The sequence below is a fragment of the Lissotriton vulgaris genome, chromosome 6 (assembly GCF_964263255.1).
Source record: "Lissotriton vulgaris chromosome 6, aLisVul1.2, whole genome shotgun sequence".
Taxonomy (NCBI): domain Eukaryota; kingdom Metazoa; phylum Chordata; class Amphibia; order Caudata; family Salamandridae; genus Lissotriton; species Lissotriton vulgaris.
In genome coordinates, this window is record NC_141694.1 from 183,972,975 (window position 1) to 183,998,985 (window position 26,011).

Genomic DNA, 26,011 nt, shown 5'->3' on the forward strand with positions numbered 1-26,011 from the left:
TGGTATAGCCTGGACACCAATTTGGCGGGGGACTTAGTCTGGATTATGTAGGTTAATGCCTCAACCTCTGGAGGTTCCATCAGGTCCGCACCCAAGAGGTCCCTAAGTGCATGCGGCACCCTATGAAACTGAAATCGCGACATTAGCGAAAACGGCTCTCCCATTATCGCTACCTGATCCCAGGATCGGACAGTACCATCATTGAAGAGGTCCCCCATAATGTGCACTCCCAGTGATCTCAGCGCTGCTATTACCCCTTGTCCCTGCAAGGGATGAGCCAGGAGCACCATTGGATAGGAGCTGACGGAGCGTATAGTAAGTTGCCGGCTTGTATGTCCAGCATATGATGCCACGCATGCGTGTCAGAGTTCAATGATCCATTATTCCTGTGCGGCGATCGCGGGGAGAAAACAGAAGTGCCGGTAGGGGAACCGGATCCGCAACTATAGTCTCAATGCGGAAGTGTGGGATCCCGGCTGGACCGTGTATCCAGTGATATGCGTGTGCGCTCTGTGTCGCCCTATAATAGAGCTCCATGTCAGAGGCGCCCAGTCCTCCTGCCGCGTATGGACGAGTCAGTATTTTCCAGGTCACCCTAGGCTGCTTACCTGCCCAAGCTAATTGAATCAACAGTGATTGTAGCTGCTTAAAAAATGTCTTAGACAGCACCATGGGTATATTAGTAAATATAAAGAGGAGCCTTGGCAATACGATAATTTTCATCAGGGAGACTCTCCCCAGCAAGGACAGTGGTAGGGCAATCCACCTCTCGATGTCGTCTTCTAGTTTGGAGATTGCAACACCGTAGTTCTCTCTCAGCACTACCTCGGAATCCGTATGTAACTGGATCCCCAGGTATTGCACCACTTCAGTGGTCCATTGCAATGGATACTCCGGGTCAACACGTGATGTAGCTTGCGTGAGTGGGAACATAATTGATTTATTCCAATTGACGTTAATGCCTGATAGCAAACTGAACAGTACCACTTCTCGCAGTACTGGTGAGAGGTGGACCTCCAGATCCCTGACATACAGGAGAGTGTTGTCCGCATATGTGGATACAATGAGACGATAGTTTGGAAACCGCACGCCCCTGTGTCCATGGTACTCGCGCAAGGCGCAGGCAAGTGGCTCTGCCGCCAGCGCATAAAGTATTGTCTCGTGCCACTATAGATAGGAATCGGGTCAGTGATCAAGGTTCCAATCGGGATGCGAGCCGTGGGAGCGGAATATAACGTCGCCAGGAGTTGGAGGAAGAATGTCCCAACCCCCATTCGGCCTAGGACCTGCTGTAGAAAAGACCACTCGACGGAGTTGAAGGCCTTCTCCGTGTCGAGGAATACAGCCATCGCCGGGACTTCCGGGCGCGTGTGCTGCATGGCTGCAAACACCGTCCTAAGGTTATAGGTGAGATTACGACTGGGCACGAAGCCAGCCTGCTCCGGGGCAACCAGTGTAGTTACCAAAGGGTTAAGACGATTGGCTATGAGTTTCGCAAGTATCTTTGCGTCCACATTCAGCAATGATAGAGGCCTGTATGAGGCGCAATCCCCTGGTGGTTTGCCAGGTTTGAGAATGGCTACCAATATAGCCTCGCGCATGGTAGGTGGCATCGCTCCCGAGGAACAAATATCCTCAAATAACGTAAGCAACTGTGGGATCAACAGGTCAGAAAAGGCCTTATAAAAGGCGACAGTCAAGCCGTCACTACCCAGGGCGCTGCCAGCCCTCATACCCGACAGGGCCAAGACAATTTCCTCTTGTTCAATCGGCCTAGCCAAGAATTCCCTGTGCAGGTCCGTTAGACACGGTTGCTCTATATGGGTCAGATAATCTAGGATGCGTTCCTCCGGGGCGGGACCTCTGGAGGCATACAGAGCCAGGAACCTCTCTGCCACCTGAGCTTTGGAGAGCGGCAGATCTGTCGGCTCAGCTCTCATAACCGGAACCTCCGTTCTGTTCCGGCGTTGGCGAGCCAACTGAGCCAGTACTGATCCCGGTCGTTCCCCATCCCCATAAGTTCTAGCCGTGGCATATTTCCCAAGATGTTTAATTTCAGCATCCGCCTCCTCATGGAATTCGTGCAACGTCTGGGCCAGCTCCTGTGTTAGCAGTTCACTCCGGTCAGTCAATCTCCGGTCCTCCAACTCCTCTAGCTTTATCTCCAGCCTCTTTAATCAATCACGTATCGATTTTAGCATCCCTGTGTGTTTAGAGATGGAGATCCCTCTAATATATGCCTTAAAGGCATCCCAGACTGTCTGATATGAATCAACCGAACCCACGTTTGTTTAAAAAAACGACTATGGATGTGGCCAGTTCCTCCCGAAATGGGTAGTCGATCAAGGAATAAGGGGGAAAGCGCCACATAAACGGGGGTATACGCTTCTTGGGCGAATCTATAGTCGGGAGGAGCGGCGAGTGATCAGAGTATGTGCGGGGCAATATCACACAAGCATGAATATGTTGGAGCAAATGATAAGAGACCAACCAAAAGTCAATCCTAGTATGGATATCGTGTGGAGCAGAATAATGTGTATAGCCTCCCTGGGTGCCTATGACTCCACACATCGCAGAGGTCCAATCTCACCATCGACGACTCAAGTATTCTGGCTTCTGTCCGGTCCGTCCGACCTATCAATCTCTGGGCGTCCCCCCCCCCTCCCAACTCCCCCCCCCCCCCCTCTCCCTCCAGAGCAGAGAATCCTGAGTATGTAGCTGAGCTTTGTCCGCCAGTAATGTGTAGAAGTCAGGGTGGTCAAAGTTAGGGCCATAAATGTTCATTATACAAATCTCCAGACCTTTACCACAACATTTGGAAATAGTGAAGCACCCCTCCCTGTCCGTCTCTAGAGGTGTCAGTGTCAATGAGGCTTTCGGGTTCACCCACGTCAATACCCCTCTAGCATGTGAGGTACATCCTGCCACATGAACGCTACCCAAGAAACCCCTAGTACGTAAAATTGGGCTGTCTGGGCATAGATGGGTCTCTTGCAGGAGAGCAATGTCTACCTGATGCCTGGTGAGGTAGTGTAGGACCTTCCGGGCCTTGCGGTGGTCATTGAGACCCCGCACCTTTCATGTTAACAGGACCGCAGAGGGGTCAGTAGGAGGTGTCTGAGTCATGGTGTGGTAGCGCAAGTATAGGTGTCTGGTGTACGCAGTGCCTTAATAGTGCCCTTCTGCCAAAGGAAACATCCAGGATCATCAAAGAAACTGTCACTCCACTGTGACACGAAGTCGCTTCCCCCAACCCTCCCGAGCCCTCCCATATCTGCCCAACATCAACTTCCCTCTCCGGACCCTCCCACGCCTGCCCAACCCCAACTTGGCCGCGAAAACCTCCCCTCCCCAACAACCACCTCCCCCCCTGCAACCCACAAAAACAAATACCATTTCACCAGTGTGATTCACGCGAGGGTGGAGGTAGCTCTTAGTTTTCAAAATCTCTCCTCTTGTCAATAAAGAGCTTCTTCCCTGTCTCACCAAGCAGAGAAAAAGTGTGCCGCGCTGTAGCACTTAAGTATCACAACACCCATGACCGCCCTAGCAATCCCCAATAGTCATCACCTGAAGGGTTCATCAACTCGCTCCCAAGACCACCACCCCCATCCCACGGACCCCAAAAGCGGTCGCAGTAGTCCGCCACTATCCAATGCGAGGGGCATCCTATCTAAACATGGTAACAACAAATATGTCCACTGGGCAAACTAACATATTCCTTTTCCCATCCCTCCTACCAACCCCATCCAAGACCTCACTCATAAGGTATCTATCCAGTTACAAAGGGAAATGTTAATAGGCCCCAGAGGTGAGGCCCCCTGTCCTCCGGTGGCAATGCAATAGCGCTCAGTACAACTACCGCCGCAGTCAGTCCTTAGCCGTTAGTGGGCCGGCAGCCAACCTAGTCCTGCTCATCCAGAGCGCTGCTCGCCGCTTCCTCCAGTAGATATTTTTCCCGAGAAAGACGTTTTTCCCTTCGCCATTCCTTAAGGGCCTTCTGGAGTGCCTTGGGGTCAGTGAAGATCATTGAACGCCCCTGTCGGTTGACGAGTAGTTTCGCAGGGTACAGCATTGCATAGTCAGCCCCCATGTCTCGCAATAACCGTTTCATTGGTATGAACTGGCGTCTCGCCTCCTGAACCCTAGCCGTAAAGTCCGGGAACAGGGAGATCGTCGATCCTTCTTATTGAAGCAGTTGTTTCTCCCAGGCGAGTCTGAGCGCTGTATCCCAGTCCCTGTAGTTTAGAAATTTGGCGATTATAGGTCTGGGCGGCGCACCCGGCTTAGGCCTTGGGCCCAGGGATCGGTGAGCCCTTTCAACCACGAACATCCCCGAGAAGGCAGTATCACCCAATAAGGCCTTCAAGAGGCGTTCAATGAAGAGCTCCATATTTCCAGTTTGTTTAGTCTCTGGAAGGCCAGTAATACGGAGATTGCATCTCCGAGAGCGGGCCTCCAAGTCCTCCGTCTTTTCCTGGATGACCTGAAATACCCAGCCCAACTGCATGTGCTCCGAGTCCAGGGTGGTATGAGCCTCCTCGACCTCAGTCAACCTCCTTTCAGACATGTCAATACGTTCTGCCTGTTTATCTAACCACTCTGCCATGCGGTCCATCCGATAGGAGAGCGCGTCCATCTTAGTTCCCAAGGAGGCAATGCTTCCCTGCAGACTCTTCTCCATGGCAATTAAGAGCCCACGGATGTCTTGCTGTTGAGTCTCACCAGTCTGTTCCTGCCTGCTGGCCCCATACTCCGGGAGAGTATCAATGGATTGCGGCCTCTTCGGATCAAACAATAGTTTTGATTGGTTTCTGTCCACGCTCCCCATAGCGGTAGTGCAACCCAACCTCCAGACCATATGCGTGGCCCGTCAGGGCAGGCGGGAGGGAGGTTGCCCGCAGAAGCACCCCTGGGTAAATAAATCCAGCTCCCCTAGCCGCCACCCTCGGATCGACTCCTCAGGAATGCCAGTATTCACAACAGTATAACCTGAATGTGTAGTGGCGTTCTCAATTTATAACTGTTGTCTTAGAGTCCTCAGACTGAAGGTAGCCCAAACTTTGTACTAAAAGGGTGCTGCCCTACAGTCATGTGGTGGCTACACGATCCGGAACATTCAGTAGGAACAGGGAGCAGCCAGCCCGCAGAGGGAACTATTCTCAATGGAGTCTCACAACAGTCCACACCCGTGGAAAGTCGCCGCCGGGGGCCCCCCCAGAGGCTTAGCCCAGTCCATCTAGTTCTTTTCTCAGGGCCCCGCAGGATTGTCAGTTCGAGGCACAGACTGTGCTATACACTATCCAGGGCCGGCGCTAGGCATGCGCAGAGTGGGCGGCTGCCCAGGGCCTCGCGGCTGATGGGGCCCCGCCACGAGCCCATCAACTTTTTTTAAAGTGTGCCATTGTAAGAGTGACAGGGGGGGAGCCGCCTCCCTTGGGGTTTACAGCCATGGTGTAGTGTGCGAGGCCCACGGCGGGGCCCCCTCACCGCGCCATGGAATGAAAAAGCAATATGACACCCCATCCTTTCAGATGCTGCAGAGTGGGCAAGGCGGGTTTGTGTTTGTGGCCGTGATCAGCCTAATCGCTGCATCTCCATAACAGCAGTTAGGCAGCTACTTGAACTGTGAGGTGTGAAGTGAGCCCTGCCCCTGCATGAATGAAACGCAGATCATCCTGCAGGGCTCACAACACAAAAACACAGAGTGATCTCACATCACAAAAGGCGCTGCTTCTTCCATGGAAGGGAGAAGACAGAAAATGGATAAAGGGCTTATTATTCTTTTCGCTTTTTTGCAACTGTTTTTTTTTCTCAAACAAGCATGTTCATACAAAACAAACATAAAAGGAGTTAAACATAAATAATAAACTCCAGTTATAAGCGCTTGGTGTTTTTTATTTTCATGTAATTGACATGAATTGAAAGAAGAATGAGCAATTTGGTCTTTAAAAGTTTAGTGGATATGCTAACATTCAGTTATGGGGAGGGATGGGGGGTGATCCCACACTCATCCTTATCACCCCAAGGGGAGTGCAATGAACCCTCCAAGATACACCCAAGTGATATAACCCCTCAAGCCACTCACCATTCATTGCTTTACGCATCTGAAAAGTAACACAAGAGCAGTTGTGTAACACAAAATGATGGGGTCCCCGTTCTGCAGAATGTAATAATGGACCCCAGAGTCTTCCACATCTCTCAGATATTCATTGGCCCTAGGCTGAATGGGATCCCCCTGGTGAGATGGGGCCCTCAGAATTGTTGTGTGCCCATCTGTGCTGCAGGGACCTGTATTGCGTCCTGGCACAAGAGGTGAAGCAGGGTAAGAGGCCGGAGAGAAGAGTGGTGAATAGCAAGGCATGTAGGGGAGAGGTGGAAGCTTGAGAGGCAGAAACAGCGAATGGAGGGTAGAGGTGAGAGAGAGATAAAACATGAAGGGGGAGATTTTCAATCCTTTTGCGCTGGTTTTGCATCACAAGAGTGACGCTAACCAGCACAATTATTTTCTTTGCTGCTATTTTCTTTCCAGCGAAAACTTGTTTTGCGCTGGAAAGGATCCTCTAAGTAGTGCAAAGCAGCGCAAAGCACTGCTTTGCGTTACTTTGCACCGAGGGAGTGGTACATGGGCGTTCCCATGTAACCACCCATACACTTTGACGCAAAACCATATTTACAAAGATTTGTGAACATGGTTTTGCGACAAAAGTTAACGCCCCTTGAAAGCAGGCGCTAACCAGAGAAAAGCTTTCATTTCTCCATGCTTTTGCGACTTTGCATGCGCGCTACACTGTGCAGCACGTATGCAAAGTGGGAAAAGCTATGTATCGTACCCAGCAGAGTATTTTGCACAAGAAGGGTACCCTTATGTACAAAACCTATGCTACACTCATGCGCACACCCTAGCGCTTCAGCGCTAAGGTGTGTGCATGGCGCACAGAGCTAAAACGAGTGACCGTGCGAATTAAATGCATCTGAGAGAGAGTGTAGTTATGGAGACTTGAGGGGCACTGTTAATGGGTGGTAGTGAGGGAATCCGTGGCAGAGCAAGTAATTGGGGGCACCAACATTGTCGCACAGGGCTCCACCAGCGCTAAAGCTGGCCACTTCTACTTCCTACAGTTCTACCACCAAATCAAAAACGTTGATTTGACAACCTCTTGAATCTGTAGCATACCTTCAAGTCAATGTATGATTTAGCAGTGGTCTAGGTTGTTCTAAGTCTTTTTTTGTTTATGTACAATCTTTATTTGTTTGCAATTGTGTCTTGTAATTTTGAACCCCTTTATGAGGCAGAACTGGAAAGTGTATCATGCACTCATCTGGAAACAATCCGTTAACGAGGAGTAAATAATATACATCTTTGTGAGACCTGCACCTATCTTTTCCATCTAATGAGACAAATGTAATCCATTTAACAGTTTTAAAATATATGGACTTATTTCATTTGTATATTTAGCTTTTTGTCCATGTTACTGATATCCACGTTAGGTCTCTTCAGTGATGCCAAATAAGATCAATAGTCCTGCAATGTCATTTTCTGAGATGTCACTTCTTGTGATCTTACCAAGGGCGGGACCTCCACTAGGGCGGAGGAGCGTCGCCCCACTACTTTCTCGCAAAAGCAGAAACACAAAATGCTAAAATTACCGTTTTATGTTTCTACTTCTAGCACTGCGAGAAAGCAGAAGTGTTTGGTTGGGGGCGGGCGGGTCTGCTTTAGGGCAGGGGGAAGTCCCTTGCCAACTGCTAAGGGCGCTGACTGTTCGACCAAACCAGTCATGCACACTCTGGCCTTTCTCTATGTAGGCTGCAATGCCATTGCAGCATTGGGATTGGCTTAGGGGAGGAAGGCTGCCTGCTTCCTGTTCCCCACCTCCCGAACTCCCACGAGACCCTCCACACGCGAGTCATGCCGGCTGCGACTGGAAGTTACATGCAAATTAGAGGGGCCTCACATCTTCCCTTTCGCCCGGGGCCCCAGGAGTTCTAGGACCGGCCCTGACACTATCCCCCAGGGGGTAGGTGTCTCACCTCGTATCCGGGCACGTGCAGGCTCCGTCATTCTGCTATCCGCACCTCTGTGCAGTCACGCTGCGTGGCGTTCCCCACCGGTAAAGACACACACCAAAAAGCGCCGATTGTATAGGGAAGGGCGCTCAGCACCGCACCTCCGCCAGCCGCCAGTCAATGGGTGCGTCGCAGGATCAGTGCAATGGTTGCGGGCCTCCCATGGCAGGTGCAAACACCGGCCATAGAGCATCGCACTCATCCCCACCGGATCCTTCTCGGGGCAGTGCCTCCCAGCGAAGCTCCCGTCTGCTCAACCACACTCCCAGCGGGGCGTCCGCCCCAGACACCATCGGGAGGAGGTGGCGGGGGCCGGTCTACCCCCCACCGGGCAGATGTGCTGTGAGCCCCGGGCAGCCGCCCGCAACCTCCGGAGACTCCGTTAGGCCGTCCCCACGGCAGGCGGGCCGCGCTATCCAAGCAGGCTGCGGCTGGTGCTCGAGCCCGCCTCTCCGGGCTTCACGTAGGCCGCGCGCCTACCTGCCGGGGTCCGTCTCTCCTAATGGCCGTCGCCGGCTCCGACTCTGCAGAAATGCTCCCTCTCAGCAGCAGCCACGCTCTCATCTCCGACGAAGCCCCTGAAGTCCACGAGGCCTCCGCAGCACTGATGCCCTCGCCGCCTCGGCACCCACCGACAGCCATAGGCAGGTAGGCAATCCACAGTTTTTGGGGGGGATTAGGCTCCGTGATGGCTCAGCAGGGTAGATCACGGGTGCAGGGCAGTATAGTTGTGTGCGACACCTAGGATAATTGTAGGATTGTGTGGTGAGGCTGGGGAGCTCCCGGCTCAAGCGGCCATCTTGGTTGCGAGCTGGCTCTGCCTCTAGCAATGTGCATATTCACAGTGCTTTCAGTCGCATACTGGGACCTTGTAGCACTATAAATCTGAAGTCACAATCCACCACGGCGCCAACGATGCCTAAATGTAGTGATTGCATTAACCAAATGAAGGTTAATGCAATTAATGTAAAAGAATGCATTTCCCATCTATTTTGTTTAACTTGCCAGGTCAGCGCTTTGCCACTTGACCTGTGAGTTGTTTGAACAGGCTAAGCAGAATGAGCACAGGCAGAATCAGCAGGAGGCAGTTGAAAGGTGTTTCTGAGCCATGGTCGGACTGGCCTATACGCCAATCAGGCAGTGCTCAAAGGCCTGGTCGCCGAGTCATTGCTGACTATTTCATTTTTTGGCTGTTTGTGGGCCTGCTTTTGTGGTCTGCTGGGCCGATTTTCACTGTTGATTTCCCTATTATTAAAACAAAAAACAAACATTGCCTGCAGTAAGCTCAAATGCATACACTCTTCCATTCCTTGCATAACACTTGCACAGCGTGTCTTTACAAGTTGAAACCTACCTTAAAGGCGATGGTATACTTTTGCAATCGACGTGGAAAGTTACTTTTTGAGTATGAGTATTTAATTTGCTGCCATAAATCAGGAAATCTCAGTAAGGCATCACTAATCTGTATGCAAGAGAATCAATGCACCATTGTTGCAGGTATAACAACTGAGACATGCCTTTTCGATTGTAGGGGCCGATTGAAAGCATACTATAATCACTTGCACTATGCTCACTCCTATAAATCTAGTGTAATAGTCTTTTGCCACTACAGCAAAACTAATATGGGCAGCACATTATTCTTAAACTAAAGTACTAAACCAGAGTGGAAAATATCACTCAACCTCCCCTTGCTTGATGTTCCCAATGTTGCTCAATATTCAAAGCGAAGAGCTCACTTCTTCTATTATCTGTCAAGGAAATAATCAAACCCACAGGTTTATTTCTAATAAGAACTGATAAAACAAAGATTTTGATTTGGTAGCCTTCATCTTCGGTGATCCACAACACAGATTTTTTTTTCTTCAAAGTACCACGCCGCTCACACATTTATTTGTGTTTATTCTTAAGCTCACAATGACTCTTAGATTTGGGACGTTTTAATAAACCTCCAATTTAGAAACCATTGTACATTTAGTGAATGATTACATTTTTCCTCTTACTTTCACAGGTGCTGAAGTTATTGTTGGAGTAAATAAGTACAAGCTAGAAAAAGAAGAGACTGTTGAGGTTTTATCCATCGATAACTCTTCTGTTCGCCAGAAGCAAATTGAAAAACTTGAAAGGGTAAGATTGTCATTTTCATCTCTTATTTTCAGCATGTATATTTTTTGTCTCCGGATAAGGTTAAGGTAAAAGTGTACTTCTCTAGGTGCAAAACATGCTTCCGTAGACTTTGAAACCTTGATGAGCGCAGATACATACATTGCTTTACAAAACACAGTTGCATTGATTCTGACTGGATGTTATGGTATAGCATGCTTCCCCACGTAAACTGCATAGGGGAATCTCTAACTTGTCTGTATTCCTGTTCTCTCGTGAAGTGCTTGTCAAGCTTGTGTTTCTGCTATGACATTTATGAATTCTAGGGACAATCCCATGATTGAGGTGAACAAGCTACTCACTTGCAATCCTAGTTCTCCATTGAGGGTATTCATATTTCAAGTCATCCCACTCTCCCCCTCCTCATGTCAGGATCAGCATCATAGTCATGTGCAGAGTTTATTTTAGATTATTCCTCGATTTGATCTTCAAAAAGCCTTGAGTGCCCCAATCATCTAGATATGGAATGACAAAGTTGCCTTCCTACTGAAGCTCAGCTACTACCACTGCCTTGCACTTGGAGACTGCTCGTAGACTCTTGTTCTTGGAGTGTCCCCCGTACTTAATCAGGAATATTCTGTTTCTCTCATATAAAGATGTGAAAGAGGGCTCTCTATAAATCTACAGAATGCATGCAATCCCTTGGTAGATAAGAGGTCTTTAGACTTTTCATTCTCAGTACTCCAGGAGTGAAATCGTTTTAAGCTAACGAGAGTTAGCATTCTGGGGAAGAGAAATGGTATTGAAGGAAACATGCTGCATTTGTCACAATAAGGTTTGTATTCTGGCACTGGAAATACATTTTGTGTACACTGTATAATTTCTGTCTTCCCCCATTGTGTATGTATTTCCCTCTTGTCATTGCTTTCCTCTCTCTCTTAATGTCACTCGCTGCTCTCTCTCTCTCCTGTGACATGCCCTTGTGGATTTATATAACACTTCTACGTTCACTATCATCGTTCATACCATCTCCCATCACTACCGCTCTTCTGTCACTACCATCTCTTCCGGCACTGTCCTCTTGGTGTCCATTTTTGGCACCTATTTCCAGTTTTTCTATCGCTGTTCAGCTCCCCTGTCAATATGTTTCTCTTTTCGGTGTCCATCTGTCACATCTCACTCCACTTCTTGTTAAAAAAAATATATTTTATATATATTTATTGGCATTTTCAGACAATGCTACAAACAACAAGCCATTTGCTAATCATTACCTTATTGTCCATACATTGGCATACCACTTGAGTTACAGATGTTATTTCAAACGTGTGCGTCCATCTGTACAAATAAAAATTAAAAAGGAGTAGAAGCCCTCAAAGCACTATATATTGTCTAACATAAGGGTAACAGTTTAGAGTCCACTATATCTCCACGCCCAATTTGTGCAAATCTTACTTGTTCTTTCAATGTAAAAACTATGCCACGTGTGCTGTATCCTTCCACCACAGTACTCCATCCTCCCTCTTGCCTTCTTGTACTTGTCTACAGATCTACAGATGCCTCTGGAGATCTTCCTCCTCCTGCAGGTTGAGCTCGGGCCCATACCAAGAAAGGCTCCCATATATCCCTAGGCCTGGATGCCGACGGCATTAGTTGCCAAAAGGTGGTCAATTGCGTATGGCCGAATGTTACGTCGTGGATATAGTCTTTCATGGGAGGAGCCCTCTTCCTCCCCCAGTGCATGGCCACCCGGCGCTTAGCAAACAGGGGAAGCCTAGCATGAAGTTTCCGCGCCCTAACTGGCATGTCCTTTACATATCCTGGTAAGCCCTGTAGGAGTTGTACCTATTATATTATGGATCGTAGTGAATATGTTAGCCCAGAATGATAGCAACTGTGGACAGCTCCATGCTGTTGTATTCCTTCCTCCTGTCCTTTTAGAATTGTTATGACTCTTTTGTGGTTCTACATTCTTTGTGGATGTACAAGCTGTTATCCTTCATTAAATCTCCTATCTTCTACTACTTCTGTCTCCTGGATTACATCACATGCCATGTGTAGAAACGATCTTCAACGAAAAACAAGGAAAACCCTACTCACAAAGGAACCAGGGCCAACAATTCCGGAACCGTCAGACGGAAGGAGAGAGAGCTGTGAGACGCGACCGGGCTCCACAGAAGCGAGGCATTTTCCTCGACATAAAAATATACGGCAATAATTGGACCCACGAACCGGATGCTAATTTGGCTATCCGCGCTACTTTCAATTGACCTCAGGTATTACCTTGAGACAACATTAACAGTGCCATTGGTTGCACATTGCTCATTGCAATTCTTTGACCACTACATGTGTACCCGGCTGGGTCACTTGTAAGTGAGTGATTTTTTCATTATTTCACCATGCATGGGTGAATACGTGATAACATTCAGATGTCCTTCATTGTCCTGTCCTGACGAGACCCACACCCTAAAGGGTCGAAACGCCGTCGACGCAACAAGGAATTGAACCTTTAAAGAGAGTGTCTACGACTGCGTAGAATCACTTTTAACAATCAAATTATTCTTTCTTGGTCTTTTTCCTTTTTATATATCCATTTAGAAACCACTGTGCCTTTAGAGAACTTATGTTTTGTGTATTGTTATTTTGGTTTCACTGATACACTCGGGACACTCTGCACTGTACTGTTTATGTTTATGTATGCACTGAACTGTATGACATATTTCAACAAAGTCTACACTATGAAGTAAAAAACATGAGAGAAATATACATAATTGTTCGTACATTTCTTTTTGCCATCCTTGTCAATCCTCCGTGTTAATGTTTATCGCTATTGAGCTATATATTTAATTCATATCATTTTGATTATACCACTGGAACCATTGTTTTTGATATAAATGTGTAGAAACGAGGCTGGGGCAAGGCCACATCTCCAGTAGCTGTTATCTTCCTTGAGTCCCATTCGGTGCAAGTGGGAAGGGGTCCTACAAAAACCTGCGGAGGCACTTAGTGTATTAAACGAAGCTTATAGTTGGGAGATAAGGCCGTAAATTGGTTGCTGTAGTAAGCCCATTGTTCCTCCGAGATTGATGTTTGTAAGTACCTCATTCCATGCCTGGAGTGCCCTTGGTTGAATTAGGGGGCTGAGTTTTGCATTTGGTTATAAATACTTGTAATGAGTCTGCGCGGAGAGTCTGACTTTAGCACATTCCCCAATGCGGGCAGAATGGGCAGGGGGGCTCGAGAAGGTGTCTTGCAGGGACCTGCATGGAGCCCTGAGTTTGTAGTATAAAAAGAGTTCGGAGAAGGGTACAGCTTGCTCCTTCAGGATGAGACCTAAATGTCTTATCTGGATACAGGTCTGCAAATGTTTGAAGACACATCTTTTGTGCTATCGTTCTGCTTATGCCTTCCCCCATAGTGGGCATCATGGGATTGTGTGCCAAAGGCTTTGCTGGGGCATATAGGATTGTGAGCTTAGCTCTTTTCCTTAGTTCATCTCATGCCCAATGCAGAGTCTCGACCGTCTTTATGCCGTCTCTGGGTCGTTTGTAAGTTTGATATAACGCTACTTGCAGAGGGATCGGAGCGCACCATCTATTTCCACAGCTGGGTGGGGTTGAAATGGGGTCGGGTGTACCCAGTAATGCAGGAATTGAGCCTGAGCGCTCCATGAATATGATTGCATGTCCAGGGCTCCCAGATCACCCTGGTGCAGAGGAAGGGTCAAGAGTTCCCACGATATATGTGCCTGCCTACCCGCCCACACCAAGGAGATCAGTAGAGATCGAAGAGATTTAAAAAAGGCTTGGGTGAGAGGAATCAGAATATTTATGAATAAATATAGCAGTTTCGGCAATACCACCATCTTGGCCATTGCAATTCTCCCTGCTAAGGACAAAGGCAGCCCAGCCCAAGCAGTCATCTTTCCTTCCAACCATGAAATAGCCCGCCCATAGTTCATGTCCCATATGTCCTGCATATTTCTACTGAGCCATACCCCTAGGTATTTCACCGGACTGTCTGCCCATTTAAATAGAAATTCGGTTGGAACAGGGGATAGTGGCGTTCGTGAGGGGGGAAGATAATAGATTTGGCCCAATTAATGGAGACACCTGAAAGGCCCCTAAATGTTATATATTCACAAAAAGTGGAGCGAGGTTCGCTGCTGGGTTGTTAATGTACAGTGTAACATTATTGGCGTATAATGAGTTAAGAAGACCCCTTGTGCTAAAGCCAATCCCCTGGCGGTGTGGTGCTGCCTAATGCGCGCTGTCAAAGGCTCCATCGCTATCGCGAAGAGCAAAGGGGGCAGAGGGGGACGACTTCGTATACAACAGGCGGACCAGGCTAAGAAACAGAGGGCCAAACCCCATTCTTCCCAGGACTGCAAAAAGATATGATCGCTCAAGCGTGTCAAACGCCTTTGTGGCGTCCAGAAACAATCCAAAGTCTTGCAGGTCATGGTGTAAATAGTGAATTACAGTGAAAAAAGGTCCTGAGGTTATGGGATGTTGACCTCCCGGGGATAAAGCCTAATTGATCTGGGCGAGCGATTAACGGAAGCAGGGGTTATAACGGATTTGTGACCAATTTCGCCAAGATCTTCACATCTACATTTATTAGCGACAGCAGTCTATAGGAGTCTAATTCGTCTTCTGGCTTCCCAGGTTTAAGCAAAGTAATTCTTATCGCCTCGCGCATCATCGCTGGTTAAATACCCGAGGTCTGCGCCTCCTCATACAGCGCAATTAAGTGCGGCGCCAATTCCTCCACGTATGTTTTGTAAAAAGCAGTGGTTAAACCATCCGAATCTGGGGCCTACTCCAGAGGTAGGCTCTTGATGACCTGGGTGACATCCTCCTCTGTGAAGGGGACATCTAAGCATTTCCTATGCCCCGACCCAACCATAGCAGTTCTAGTGAGGCCCCCTGAACAGGTTCATGAGTTGTTGTGTAAAGTTTAGAGTAGAATTGGGAAAAAGTGTCTAGAATCTCATTCGGACCTCTGGACATTAGATTGGACATGCAGCCACGGTGATGAATATCTGCTACTTATTGCAGCTGGCAGCCAAATATAGTAGATATCGCCGCTCTCTGTTTTCTATAATACTTCAGACTGCGGTGTGCATTCCGTCTCAAAAATGATCCGTGACTGCCACCTTGTGGATCACTTGTATAATGTAACACTAATATTAAAAAACACGGATGTCTTTTGTTCCTCACTTTGGTTACTTGTATTGTAATGTAATGTAATGTAATTATATAGCGCTTATTACCCCTGACTAGGCGTTGAAGCACTTTACATTGACAGCGTCGTACTCCAGTGTCACGCTTCACCCATACAATAATGACACTTGAGTCGGACCTGTACTGGTACCTTGCTTCTTTATTGCCTGCCAGCACTTAACTGGCTCACAAAGCTAAAACCCTTTCCTGTTCCTGTTTCCTGTCTAGTTGCCTGTCCTGTCTGGATACAGGGTCAGGCACTGCGACACTACATCTCCCCCTTTTGTACAAAGTCTTTCATACCTCAGATTTCTTCAACCAGACGTCGGGGCCTTCTTGTCTGGCGCTTGGGACGGCTCTCTCGTTCTGTCACTCGACTGTGATGACGATCAGTGTTGTCGACAGTTCGCGGAGGGCTGTGGTTGTCCTGATCAGCATTGTCACTCTGATTTAGTGACTCACTGGAGGCTTGACTCGAAGAAGCTCGCTGGTGATTGTATGAGCTGCATCTTTTGAAGTATGATACGTTTCGTGTTATTTGCTTGTTGTCAGCTTTTGCGGTGACCATTGTCCCTTTCCTTTTGCTGACCTGCAGGGGAACATCAAGATATCGACTGTCTGCTTTTGCTCGTCGGTCTTTTCGGACTATCACCCAGTCCCCTTCTTGTATCTTGGAGTCTTTGGCGTGTCTGCGCCGATCGGCGTATGTCTTCATTTTGAGTTTCTTCTCACGATCTATGTTGACCAGTGTGTCATGGTCAACAGTGATAGTTCGAGGTTGCGAGGCGGTGTTTGTCATGGGCAACCGGGTACGGGGTGCTCTCCCTAGCATGAGGGTAGCCGGGCACTGATTTGTGGTGTTGTGCGTTGTGGTCCGGTAAGCCCTTAGCACTTCATTCAGAGTCTGCTGGATGTCCCGGTGCGTTAGCTCAGCTTGTTGGATCGCCTTTTTTAGGGTCCCCATGAATCGCTCCACCATGCCGTTGGCTTGGGGCCATAGGGGAGTGATCTTTTGGTGCTTGAAATTAAGAGGCGTCGCGAAGTCTGTGAAGTCCTGGCTGTTGAACGGGGGTCCATTGTCCGATTTGACTCGGAGGGGAATGCCCCATGCAGCAAAGATCTCATCCAGGATTGGAATGAGTGCCGTGGCTCTGGTCGATGATATCAGGTGTGCGAACGGGAATCGCGAATATTCATCCATTACGACTACAATATATTGTCCTGATTGTAGCGGTCCAAAGAAGTCAACTGCGACTTGCTGCCATACTCCATCTGGTAGCTCGGACATGTGGAGAAGAGCTGGTGGTTCATCTTTGCTGACAAGTTGGCAGGTCATACAGTCTCTTAGCGTTGTCTCTACCATCTGGTCCAATTTGGGGAACCACACACGTTCCCTCAGCGCTTTCTTGGTGGCGTTTATCCCTCTGTGGCCTTCATGAGCCAGGTTGATGACTCCTTGACGTAGCTTGTGTGGAATCACGATCCTCCACCCTCGCAGAAGAAGACCAGAATCGCTGATGGAAAGTTCGTCATGAACCCGCTGGAATGGTGCTAGGTCGTGAAGGAGATGATCCGACTCTTGCGGCGTGCGTTTCAGGTGGCGCCAGGAATTTGAGCGGACACGGGCCATGACAGCCTGTATCAGAGGGTCACCGGCAGAAGCATCTTGAATGGCTTCAAGAGGAACTGTGGGAGGGCACGCTGCGTCGATGACAAAATGGATGTAGTCATCAGCTAAGGAATGAGCTGGGGCCATGGTGTCCAGCGGATGGCGAGACATGTAATCAGCCGGGTTTTCGGCTTTGCCAGGCTTGTGGATAATGGTATAGATGTAGTCTTGAAGACGCAGTCCCCAGCGTTCGATGCGAGGTGGCATCTTGGCATTGGGATTGCCGAAGATCGTTATGAGGGCCTGGTGATCCGTGATGATCGTGAAGTGTTTTCCATAGACAAACAGGTGGAAATGTTTGCACGCCCATACTACAGCCAAGCTTTCCTTCTCCGGCTGGGAGTATGCCTTTTCGGTGTCTGTGAGGCTGCGGCTCGCATAGGCAATGATGTGGCGCTGGTCTGAATGGTCACGATACTGTGCTAGTATGGCGCCCAGGCCCACTGGGCTGGCATCAACAGTGATCTCGGTCTTTTTACTCGTGTCAAAGTAGGCAAGATTAATGGCAGAGCCGACGGCTCGCTTGATGATGGTGAATGCCTGTTCGCATGCGTCTGTCCAGTCGAAGGGCTGACCCTGGCGTGTAAGTTCCCGTAGGGGGTAGCTGATTGTGGCATAATCGCGGATGTAACGTGCACAGTAGCTCGCCATGCCAAGGAAGGAGCGAAGGTCACTGACGTCGTGGGGTGTCGGTGTGTCAACGAGTGCGACTACTTTGTCCGGGTCTGGCTTCATCCCTTCTCTGGAGAATATGTGTCCATAGAATTTCAGGGTGTTTCTGTGAAATTCGCATTTGGCAGCGTTGAGGGTGAGGTTGGCGTTTAGCAGGGCGTGGCATACTCTGTCCAGGGCTGTGTCGTGTTCTGTTTGATCTTTCCCGAACACCAACAGGTCGTCCCTGTAGTTGAAGGCGTTTGGTATGCCTTGTATGACTCTCCGAATGGCTTCTTGAAAGATCTCGGCAGCCGACGAGATACCAAAATTTAGGCGCTTGTATCGGAAGAGGCCCTGATGGGTGGTGAATGTTGTAATGTACCGAGATTGGTCGTGAAGCTCCAACTGATGATAACCTTTATTAAGATCGAGTTTGGAGAAGACAGTGGCACCATTTAGTTTGGTGATCATGTTGCTTATGTGCGGCCCAGGATGGGGTTCTCGCTCGATGGCGGTATTGGGGGCACGCATGTCGACACATAGTCTGACTTTGTCGGACTACCACAACTGGGGATACCCAAGGGGTGGGTCCCGAGGTGCGCTCGATGATGTCAGATTGTAGGAGATCTTGCAGCTCATCGTCAACGGCTTGTTGTAAATGAAAGGGCACTTTCCGGTGGTGCTGAGCAATGGGCGTCACGCGCTCATCGATGTGTAGTTTCACCTTGAAATGATTTAACTTTCCAAGACCTGTGAAGAGTTTCGGAAATTTCGCCACGATGTCTGGGGCATCTTCCGTCATATAGAGGAGTTCCACCAGTCTCAGTCTTTCTGCTGTTGGCAAACTGAGTAGACAATCGGCTATGTCTGGTCCTTCCACAACGTGAATGTAGGCTTGAATTTTCCTGTCTTTGAACGTCAGGGTCGTAAAGAAACGACCTAGGCACTTGAGGGGTTTCCGCGCCATCCATGTGAAGATGCGAACTGCCGCTGGCTCCAGTTTGGGTCTCTGTTTCATGCTGTGGTATTCCAAAACGCAAATGTAATTAAGTGAGGCGCCTGAGTCTAAAACGAATTTCGCCGGGTGTTCTCCGATCATGATGTCCAGCTTGGGATATCGTTTCAGGCGATCTGGGTCCGAGACAATGCAAATGAATTCATCACTGTCTTGTGATGTGGGTGTGTGTGAAGAGGAGTCGCTGGACCTGGGTCTGTGTGGCCTGTGCGAACTCACGGTTTGGTGTCGTGAGCGGTGAGAGCTCACCGATCGGCCTCTGGAGCGATATGGACTCACTGAATGACAGCTGGACCTCGACGAGCTGGATGAACGGTCTTCCTGTCCTCTTATGGCACGGGCATGATGTCTGGTACCGCGGCGCGGAGGTGATGATTTCCGCGTGGATTGCCGGGCTTGGCACGCCACTTCAAAGTGATTGTCTCTCCCGCAGCGGTGGCATCGTTGTCCAATGGCCGGGCATTGTCCTGAGTGTGGATAGTCTTGACCACACCTATAGCATGCGGGTGGGGATTTTGTTGACTTGTCTTGTCTTGAGCCTCGTCGAGACGGAGATTTTCGGGAGTAGTGCTTGGACTTGTGGTATCCGTGAGAGCTCGTAGTAGGCCTTGTTGTTTTGTGTGCTTGTATCCGGAGGGCGTGATCTTTCCGGTCAAGCTTGAGGGTTCCCATGCGTTTGGCATAGTTCTCTGCCTGGTCATTGATTCTTGTCAGTTCCTCGATCTCCTCCAGAGTATATGGTTTCTTCAGGAGCCTTCGGCGTAGGGATTCTGATATGCAGCCATCAATGATGCGGAGACGTAACGCGTCTTCCGCCTTCAAATTGTCGAATTCGCAATATCGTGTCGTTTTTTTAATGCGAATGATGAAGTCGCTCATACACTCATCTTTCTCTTGAGTTACTTGAAAGAACGTGTGTCGTTCGTAGTCGACGTTGCGTTTGTGGAGGAATCGCCTATCCAGGGCTCCTTTGACGTCTTCATAAGTTGCGGTTGCTGCGTTTGGTAGGTCCTTGATGAATTGCGCTATTTCCTGACCTATGAGATTTCTTAGAGCCACTAGTTTTTGTTTTGGATCTTGTATTGACGAGCCGACCATGTAGTCCTCAAAGTCTTCACTCCAGTTCTTCCAGGCAGGTCCCATGGTGTTGCCCGGTGTTAACGTCAGTGGTTGAGTTTGTCGCATGAATGATGCTCCCATGGGCCCATGAGGCGCTGTGGCGGTAGTGGCTTGAGGTGCAGGGTCATTTGTGACATTTCCATCAGTCGTGCTGCTGGTAGCAGGGACGGACATCACGACCTGGTGATGGCCCTTCGTTGACTCTGTGTATTAAAGTCTTAAGGTTTTCGGCAGGGTTTTCTATTCTGTGTTGCAACTTCTTTGTTGTAGCACGTGTTTTCGTTGACTTGCGCCTGACTTGCGCCTTTCCGCTCTTTATTGCAGGGTTCTGGTAGCCTTTAGTATGTTCCTAGCTCTTTCCCGCTCCTTACTGCAGGCTTCTGGACTGTTTGTAGGGGTTTGCCTGGTTTCAAGATGGCCGCCGTCTTTTCTTCGTGGGTTACCCAATGACCAGCGCCTGACCTAGTAATGGCCGCTGTGTGGGACGCTACAACTCGGGCCTGGGCTTCTCCACTGTCATTTATTCGCACTCGCACGGCCTCTTCAGGACTCACCCCAGTTTCTCTGCTGCTAATGTCGAGGTTTCTCCCCCGGGTTGATTTTGCTGCGTCTCCAGCGACGCGCTCACTCAGGTATATTTGCCGCCGCGGGGACAGCTCGTCATGCGCTTCTTGTGCACGCTCATCTCTTGCTCTTGCTTCGGTGCCGTGAATGTTGATGGCTGATGTTCTGGCTCCTGCAGTCTCGGCGCCGATTTTGAATTTCGCGCTTCTTTCGCGCTCTCGCACGACAACGACTGCGGACTCGCTGGTCGGGCCGGCTGCCTCCGGCTGGGTTGCGGGACTGTGTGGGGAAATGCTTACATCCCACCCTCGTCGCCAGTGTCACGCTTCACCCATACAGTAATGACACTTGAGTCGGAGCTGTACTGGTACCTTGCTTCTTTATTGCCTGCCAGCACTTAACTGGCTCACAAAGCTAAAACCCTTTCCTGTTCCTGTTTCCTGTTTAGTTGCCTGTCCTGTCTGGATACAGGGTCAGGCACTGCGACACTACATCCAGTACCCAAGGTAAGTTGTTAATCAAGTGATTATTGTTGGTTATTGGGATCAGTCACTTTTGCTGGAAAACTATTATATCCATTTACTCCTCTTTCTTTCTGTAAAATTGTTACGATTAAGTAAAATTGTAATCTTTCTTATGCTCACTTCTTATATGAGGAATGTAAAGAGAGCAGAAGCGGTAATGATTTGGAGACACAAGTAAGACAAAGGATAGAACAGACAATGCAACATTTTGTCACAGCGCTAACGTGCCCCATCTTTAAAAAATATTGGCAACACCAATAGAACTTGCAAAGGTGAAACCTATTTGCTTTGCCAATGCTTGTTGATTTATGGGGGCATTATCTGCCCTTTTGTGAGCCCTTTCCTTACTTCTCTTTGCTCCCTCAAGTCCCTTGCTCTCACCTCATTTCTTTATTCTGCCAATGGATCTGTGGATATCCAGAGATGCCTTTGTGGTGCAGTGGTGGCAGCAACTAAATGTTCCTGTCATTGACAGTAAATAGGATTTCCCAGACCATTTGAGTTCTACTGACACTTACATTGGAGAGTGGAATAAAGCACCCACTGGCCGTGTGATGTATTTTTTTTAATTAGTAACACCTGGATATACAAATAACTTGTAAATCAACAGTTAAATATACAAAAGTTTGACCTTTCAAAACTCATCTAACACCTATTTTACCCAAAATAGTTCAGAATACAGACTTATGCTATACAATATTATCCCTATTGTGGTTGTAGTTCTGTTTTCTTTCCAAGTTTGATGTCATGTTTTGTGTAGTGGGGACTGAAAAGTCCTGTGGTACTAAACAGGCAAGTACCTTTACCCCACCTCAGATAATGTTGTCTCCACTTGACCAATCTTCATGAACTTGGGAATAAAGAGCCTGAGTTGGGCAACGCAAGTGACTTCCAAATATTTTGTAGTCCTGTACAATAGCAACCAAGGGCCATATGTAGGTGGCCAAATACCTGTCGGTAACACTGAAAATGGCCCGCTTTCGGCGTTACCGACCGGTATTTAGCCATGTGAGATGTACGTAATACCGAATTAAATCGATAATAACGAATCGGTAAAAAAATACCGATTCCTTATTTACCGATTTGAAAATACTAAAACAGTGTATACCGAATCGGAATAAACGATTCGGTAAAACTCCCAAAAATGCGATGTAGCAAACCTCGTTATTACCGAATGACCAGATTCGGTAATAACGATTCAGTATTTACCACGTTTCAAGAGCATGTGGTAATCCGGTGCAGTGCATAAAAACAGGCCCAAAATGCATCTGTGTGAACACAATGGCGGCCCTCTACCTCATTGCAAGGCGGCTACGCTTGAGAGCAGCAGTAGTGAGGATCTGGAGACGTGAAGAGCGGGTGTACAGACTACGCATCGCATTGTTCCAATTGACAGAACCAGAATTCCATGAAAGATACAGACTGCACCCAGAAACCATCCTGGACCTAATACGGGACCTAAAACCCAATCTGGAGTATCAGACACCAAGGGCCCACGCTATCCCCATCCATGTCCAGGTACTCTGCTGCCTGCATCTCCTTGCATCAGGAAGTTTCCAGGGTGTGATAGCTGCAGTGGGTGGAGTGTCACAGAGCTGTCTATCCTGTTTCTTCCACACCTTCCTGGATGCCATGATGGACAGAATAGAACATTACATTTCCTTCCCCAGTACACAGGCGGAGCTGCAGAGAACCAAGCTGGAGTTCTACCAACTTGCACAGTTCCCACACGTAATTGGCTGCATCAATGGGACGCATATACCCATCTGCCCACCTGCAGCAAGTGAATACATATACAGAAACCGTGAATTCACCCACTCCATCAATGTGCAGGTGATTTGTAATGCCAAATACATTATAACTGACATCGTGGCCAAATTCCCCGGGAGTAGCCACGACTCTTACATCTTCCGGAACAGTGGCATCCATACACGTCTGCTTGCTGGTGAATTTGGAGACGGATACATACTAGGTAAGCAAATGTGACACACCCTGATGTACACCCTGGCTCAAGCTGTTGGTCACACAAATCAATGCCACTTACTTCTGTACATAGGTGACAGCGCATATGCCCTCCGGCCTTATCTACTCACACCATATCTCAACCCAACCACCCCAAGGGAGAGGAGATACAATGTGGCACATAGGAGCACACGCAACGTGGTGGAGCGCACATTTGGATTTCTCAAAAGCAGATTCCGTTGCCTCCACAAAACTGGAGGTGCACATCTGTACAGCCCCATCAAATGTTGCAAGATAATTGCTACATGTGCAATGCTACAGAATCTGGCCACAAAAAAAGGAACCGCAGTGGAACTAACTGACTCAGAGGACGAGGACAACCCTCAGCCAGAGCCCTGCGCAGCTGGTGTTGCAATTGAACATGATGGGAGACAGAGACGGGCAGAGATTACGTCAAACTATTTCTGAGTGAGTAACGACACTGAGCCGTTAAGTTACATGTTAAGGTGTTTATTGGGCACACCTCCAGTATTGTGAGCAATGTCCAATTGGACATGGGTTACATCACCCATCTCATGCGTGGAAACAGCCATAGGTCTTTACTTCCTGCGTCCACGCGCTGCACGTGCACGTTCCATATCGACACTGTCTGGTGTGTTGGACTGTTCATGTGCAGCCACGTTGCGTTCACTACGCCTCCTGCACTCGGTGGGTGAGGGCGTAATGCTACCACGGCTGGTAACCTCCTCACTGCCCCCCCCCCCCCCACCCCCTTCCTTTGTGGCCGCCTTAGCATTCTGCATGAGCTCTAGCACTGAGGTCATGGACACCATCCCCCTGGCCACATCCCTGCTGCAATGCGCCATCTCCTCCTGCATGGCGATGGACCTGCGACACATCAGTAATGTTGTAGTGGCCAGCCGGTTCACCGACTTGGTATAGGCCTGGAGCCTCTGTCTATCCCCGCGCCTGCCAAGACGGTCCTGCTCAAGCTGGCTGCAGAGGTTGTCCACCGAGGTAGCTACTCTCTCCATTCCCGCACACAAGTTCTCCCCCATAGCACTGATGCCCTTCTCCATCCTGTGCATATGCTTGTTGATGTGTGCCACCTCCCTGTGCATTGACTTCATCTCCCTCCATTGCAGGCGCTGGACCTTCAGCATGTTGCCTTCCAGTCCAGCAAACACACTGTCACCCTGCTCGGATGCTTCTGGACTGTCCGGCCTTGCCCTGCGGCGTCTTGATGAGTTGTGGGCGCCCTCGGATGCAAAACCAGCCCTCTCCCTGTTGTATCTATCTCCTATGGGACTTTGTTCGCCCACTCTGCCCTCCTCCTCCGACTCCTCCATCTGCTGGAGGGTGGCCATGGCATGTCTCCTGCCTGACTGTGGTGGTGGTGGTGTTGGTGATCGTCGCAGTGGGGACTGAGTGACCAACATGACTGGTGTGCCTGCATCTAGTGACAGTGATGGTGTCAGTGACTGCCATTATTGCTGTCTCTGCGATATGCATTTGTCTAAATCCCGATTGTGAGGAGTCCAATATCTCATGCTCTTAAAGGAAGGCGGCAATTTGTCTATTTATATGTCCTTCTAGGTTTTATCCTAACAAAGGAAGCATCGAGCAAGGTCGGTAGTCGGAAAGAATTTCTGGATTGGCAGTGGGCTTTTTTTTTTTTAAATTGGAGACACTTGGACAGATTTCCACTCTGCCAGACGTTTAGCTGAATCTAAAGGGGTTATAGAGAGCCCTAACTGACGACGCAATAATATGGGATAGGCAGGAAGTGATATTGGGGAGGCATTAGTACCATGGGGATTAGAATTTGGCACAAGCCAACATCTCCTTTACCTGCTTCTGAGAGCATGGCTCGAATCTGTCGAAGGCTGAAGTAATATTCAGGGGAGGAAGATTGAAGTCGACTTCATCCTTCAGATGTCCGTGGTTAACAGGAAAGTTATCATATTTTATAAGGTATTGATCTTTTCTTTAAAAAAGTCTGCTAGAGAGTCACTAGTATTCGTGAGGCTATAATGGCACAGTTGCATGCTCGAGGTATCCTGGATTCATTCAGGGCTTTAAAAAGGTATTTTGTAGAATTTTCGGCTCGATTTATTTTTCTTGTAATATAGTGTTTACGGACTGCTTTAATGTTTTTATTTCAATGCAGAGCATTACCCTAAAGCTTCCATGCGCAGTTCGTCTGAGTACCAGGGAACATGGCCTCTGCTTGAGGTGTAAGACATTCATTTAAATGGTAAATCCTATTGCAGGCCCCTGCAAGGGAACTGTGGTGTGCTGCTAGGGCTGAGTTTATATCAGTGTGCGGTCGCAGTGGGCACAAAGATTTCAGAGAGTGAGTTTGTTGAGACTGCCTTCCATTGTCACCTTACTCTGCTGGCCTCTTTACTGGCGTTGGCAGATTCGTTGTCTCTTGGGATTTGTGGTTTAATCAAATAGTGGTCCTACAACATAAGAGGTAGTGAGGATTCACTTCTAAGTTAGTAAAAATACGGTTCAGTGTATGACCTGCTTTATGCTTGGGGCCTGACACTATTTGTAGTAGCCCAATCATCTCCATGACCGTTAAGAATTGAGCTACACTAGTATCCTCAGAATTCTCCTCATGGAAATTGAAATTGACCAAGAGCAAAAAATAATTGGATACCAAAACATGTGGTGCAATGTAGTCAATAAGTGCATGGCTAAAATCCTTTTTCACGCCAGGTGGGCGATAGACCAGCACCCCTTCCAACAGTCTGTGGAAGAAATGGCAATTTTAAAAATGCCTAGTTATACCCAGAATGTAATTAGGTTGTCAACCATTTCTACATTCATGGAGTCTTAGAAAGCGATGGCTGTGCCACTACCAGGTCTAGTCGCTCTGTTTAACCTAACCAGGAAATAGTTCTCTGGTAGGGCCAGTGGAACGCAAGGGAGAGCTGCAGAGTTTAGCCAAGTCTCAGTGAGGAACCATATGTTTTGGGAGAGAGTTGTGATGAGAGCCCATATTTCAGTTGAGTGTTCAGCGTTAGATCTGATATTGCAGTATAGGCCCTCAATCCCCTGGAGCGCCCTGAAGGATGTGGCGCTAATTTCTTGCTCAGGAGCC

At 48.6% G+C, this 26,011-nt stretch overlaps 1 protein-coding gene across 1 annotated transcript in view; it reads left to right on the forward strand.

The window, feature by feature from the left end:
- The window catches only part of MMUT (methylmalonyl-CoA mutase), a 267,755-nt gene that overhangs the window by 132,927 nt on the left and 108,817 nt on the right, over window positions 1–26,011 (forward strand). The window contains exon 8 of the mRNA XM_086926220.1: window positions 10,079–10,194. Coding sequence (XP_086782346.1) covers window positions 10,079–10,194 — 116 coding nt within the window. The remainder of the gene's footprint in view (window positions 1–10,078; window positions 10,195–26,011) is intronic.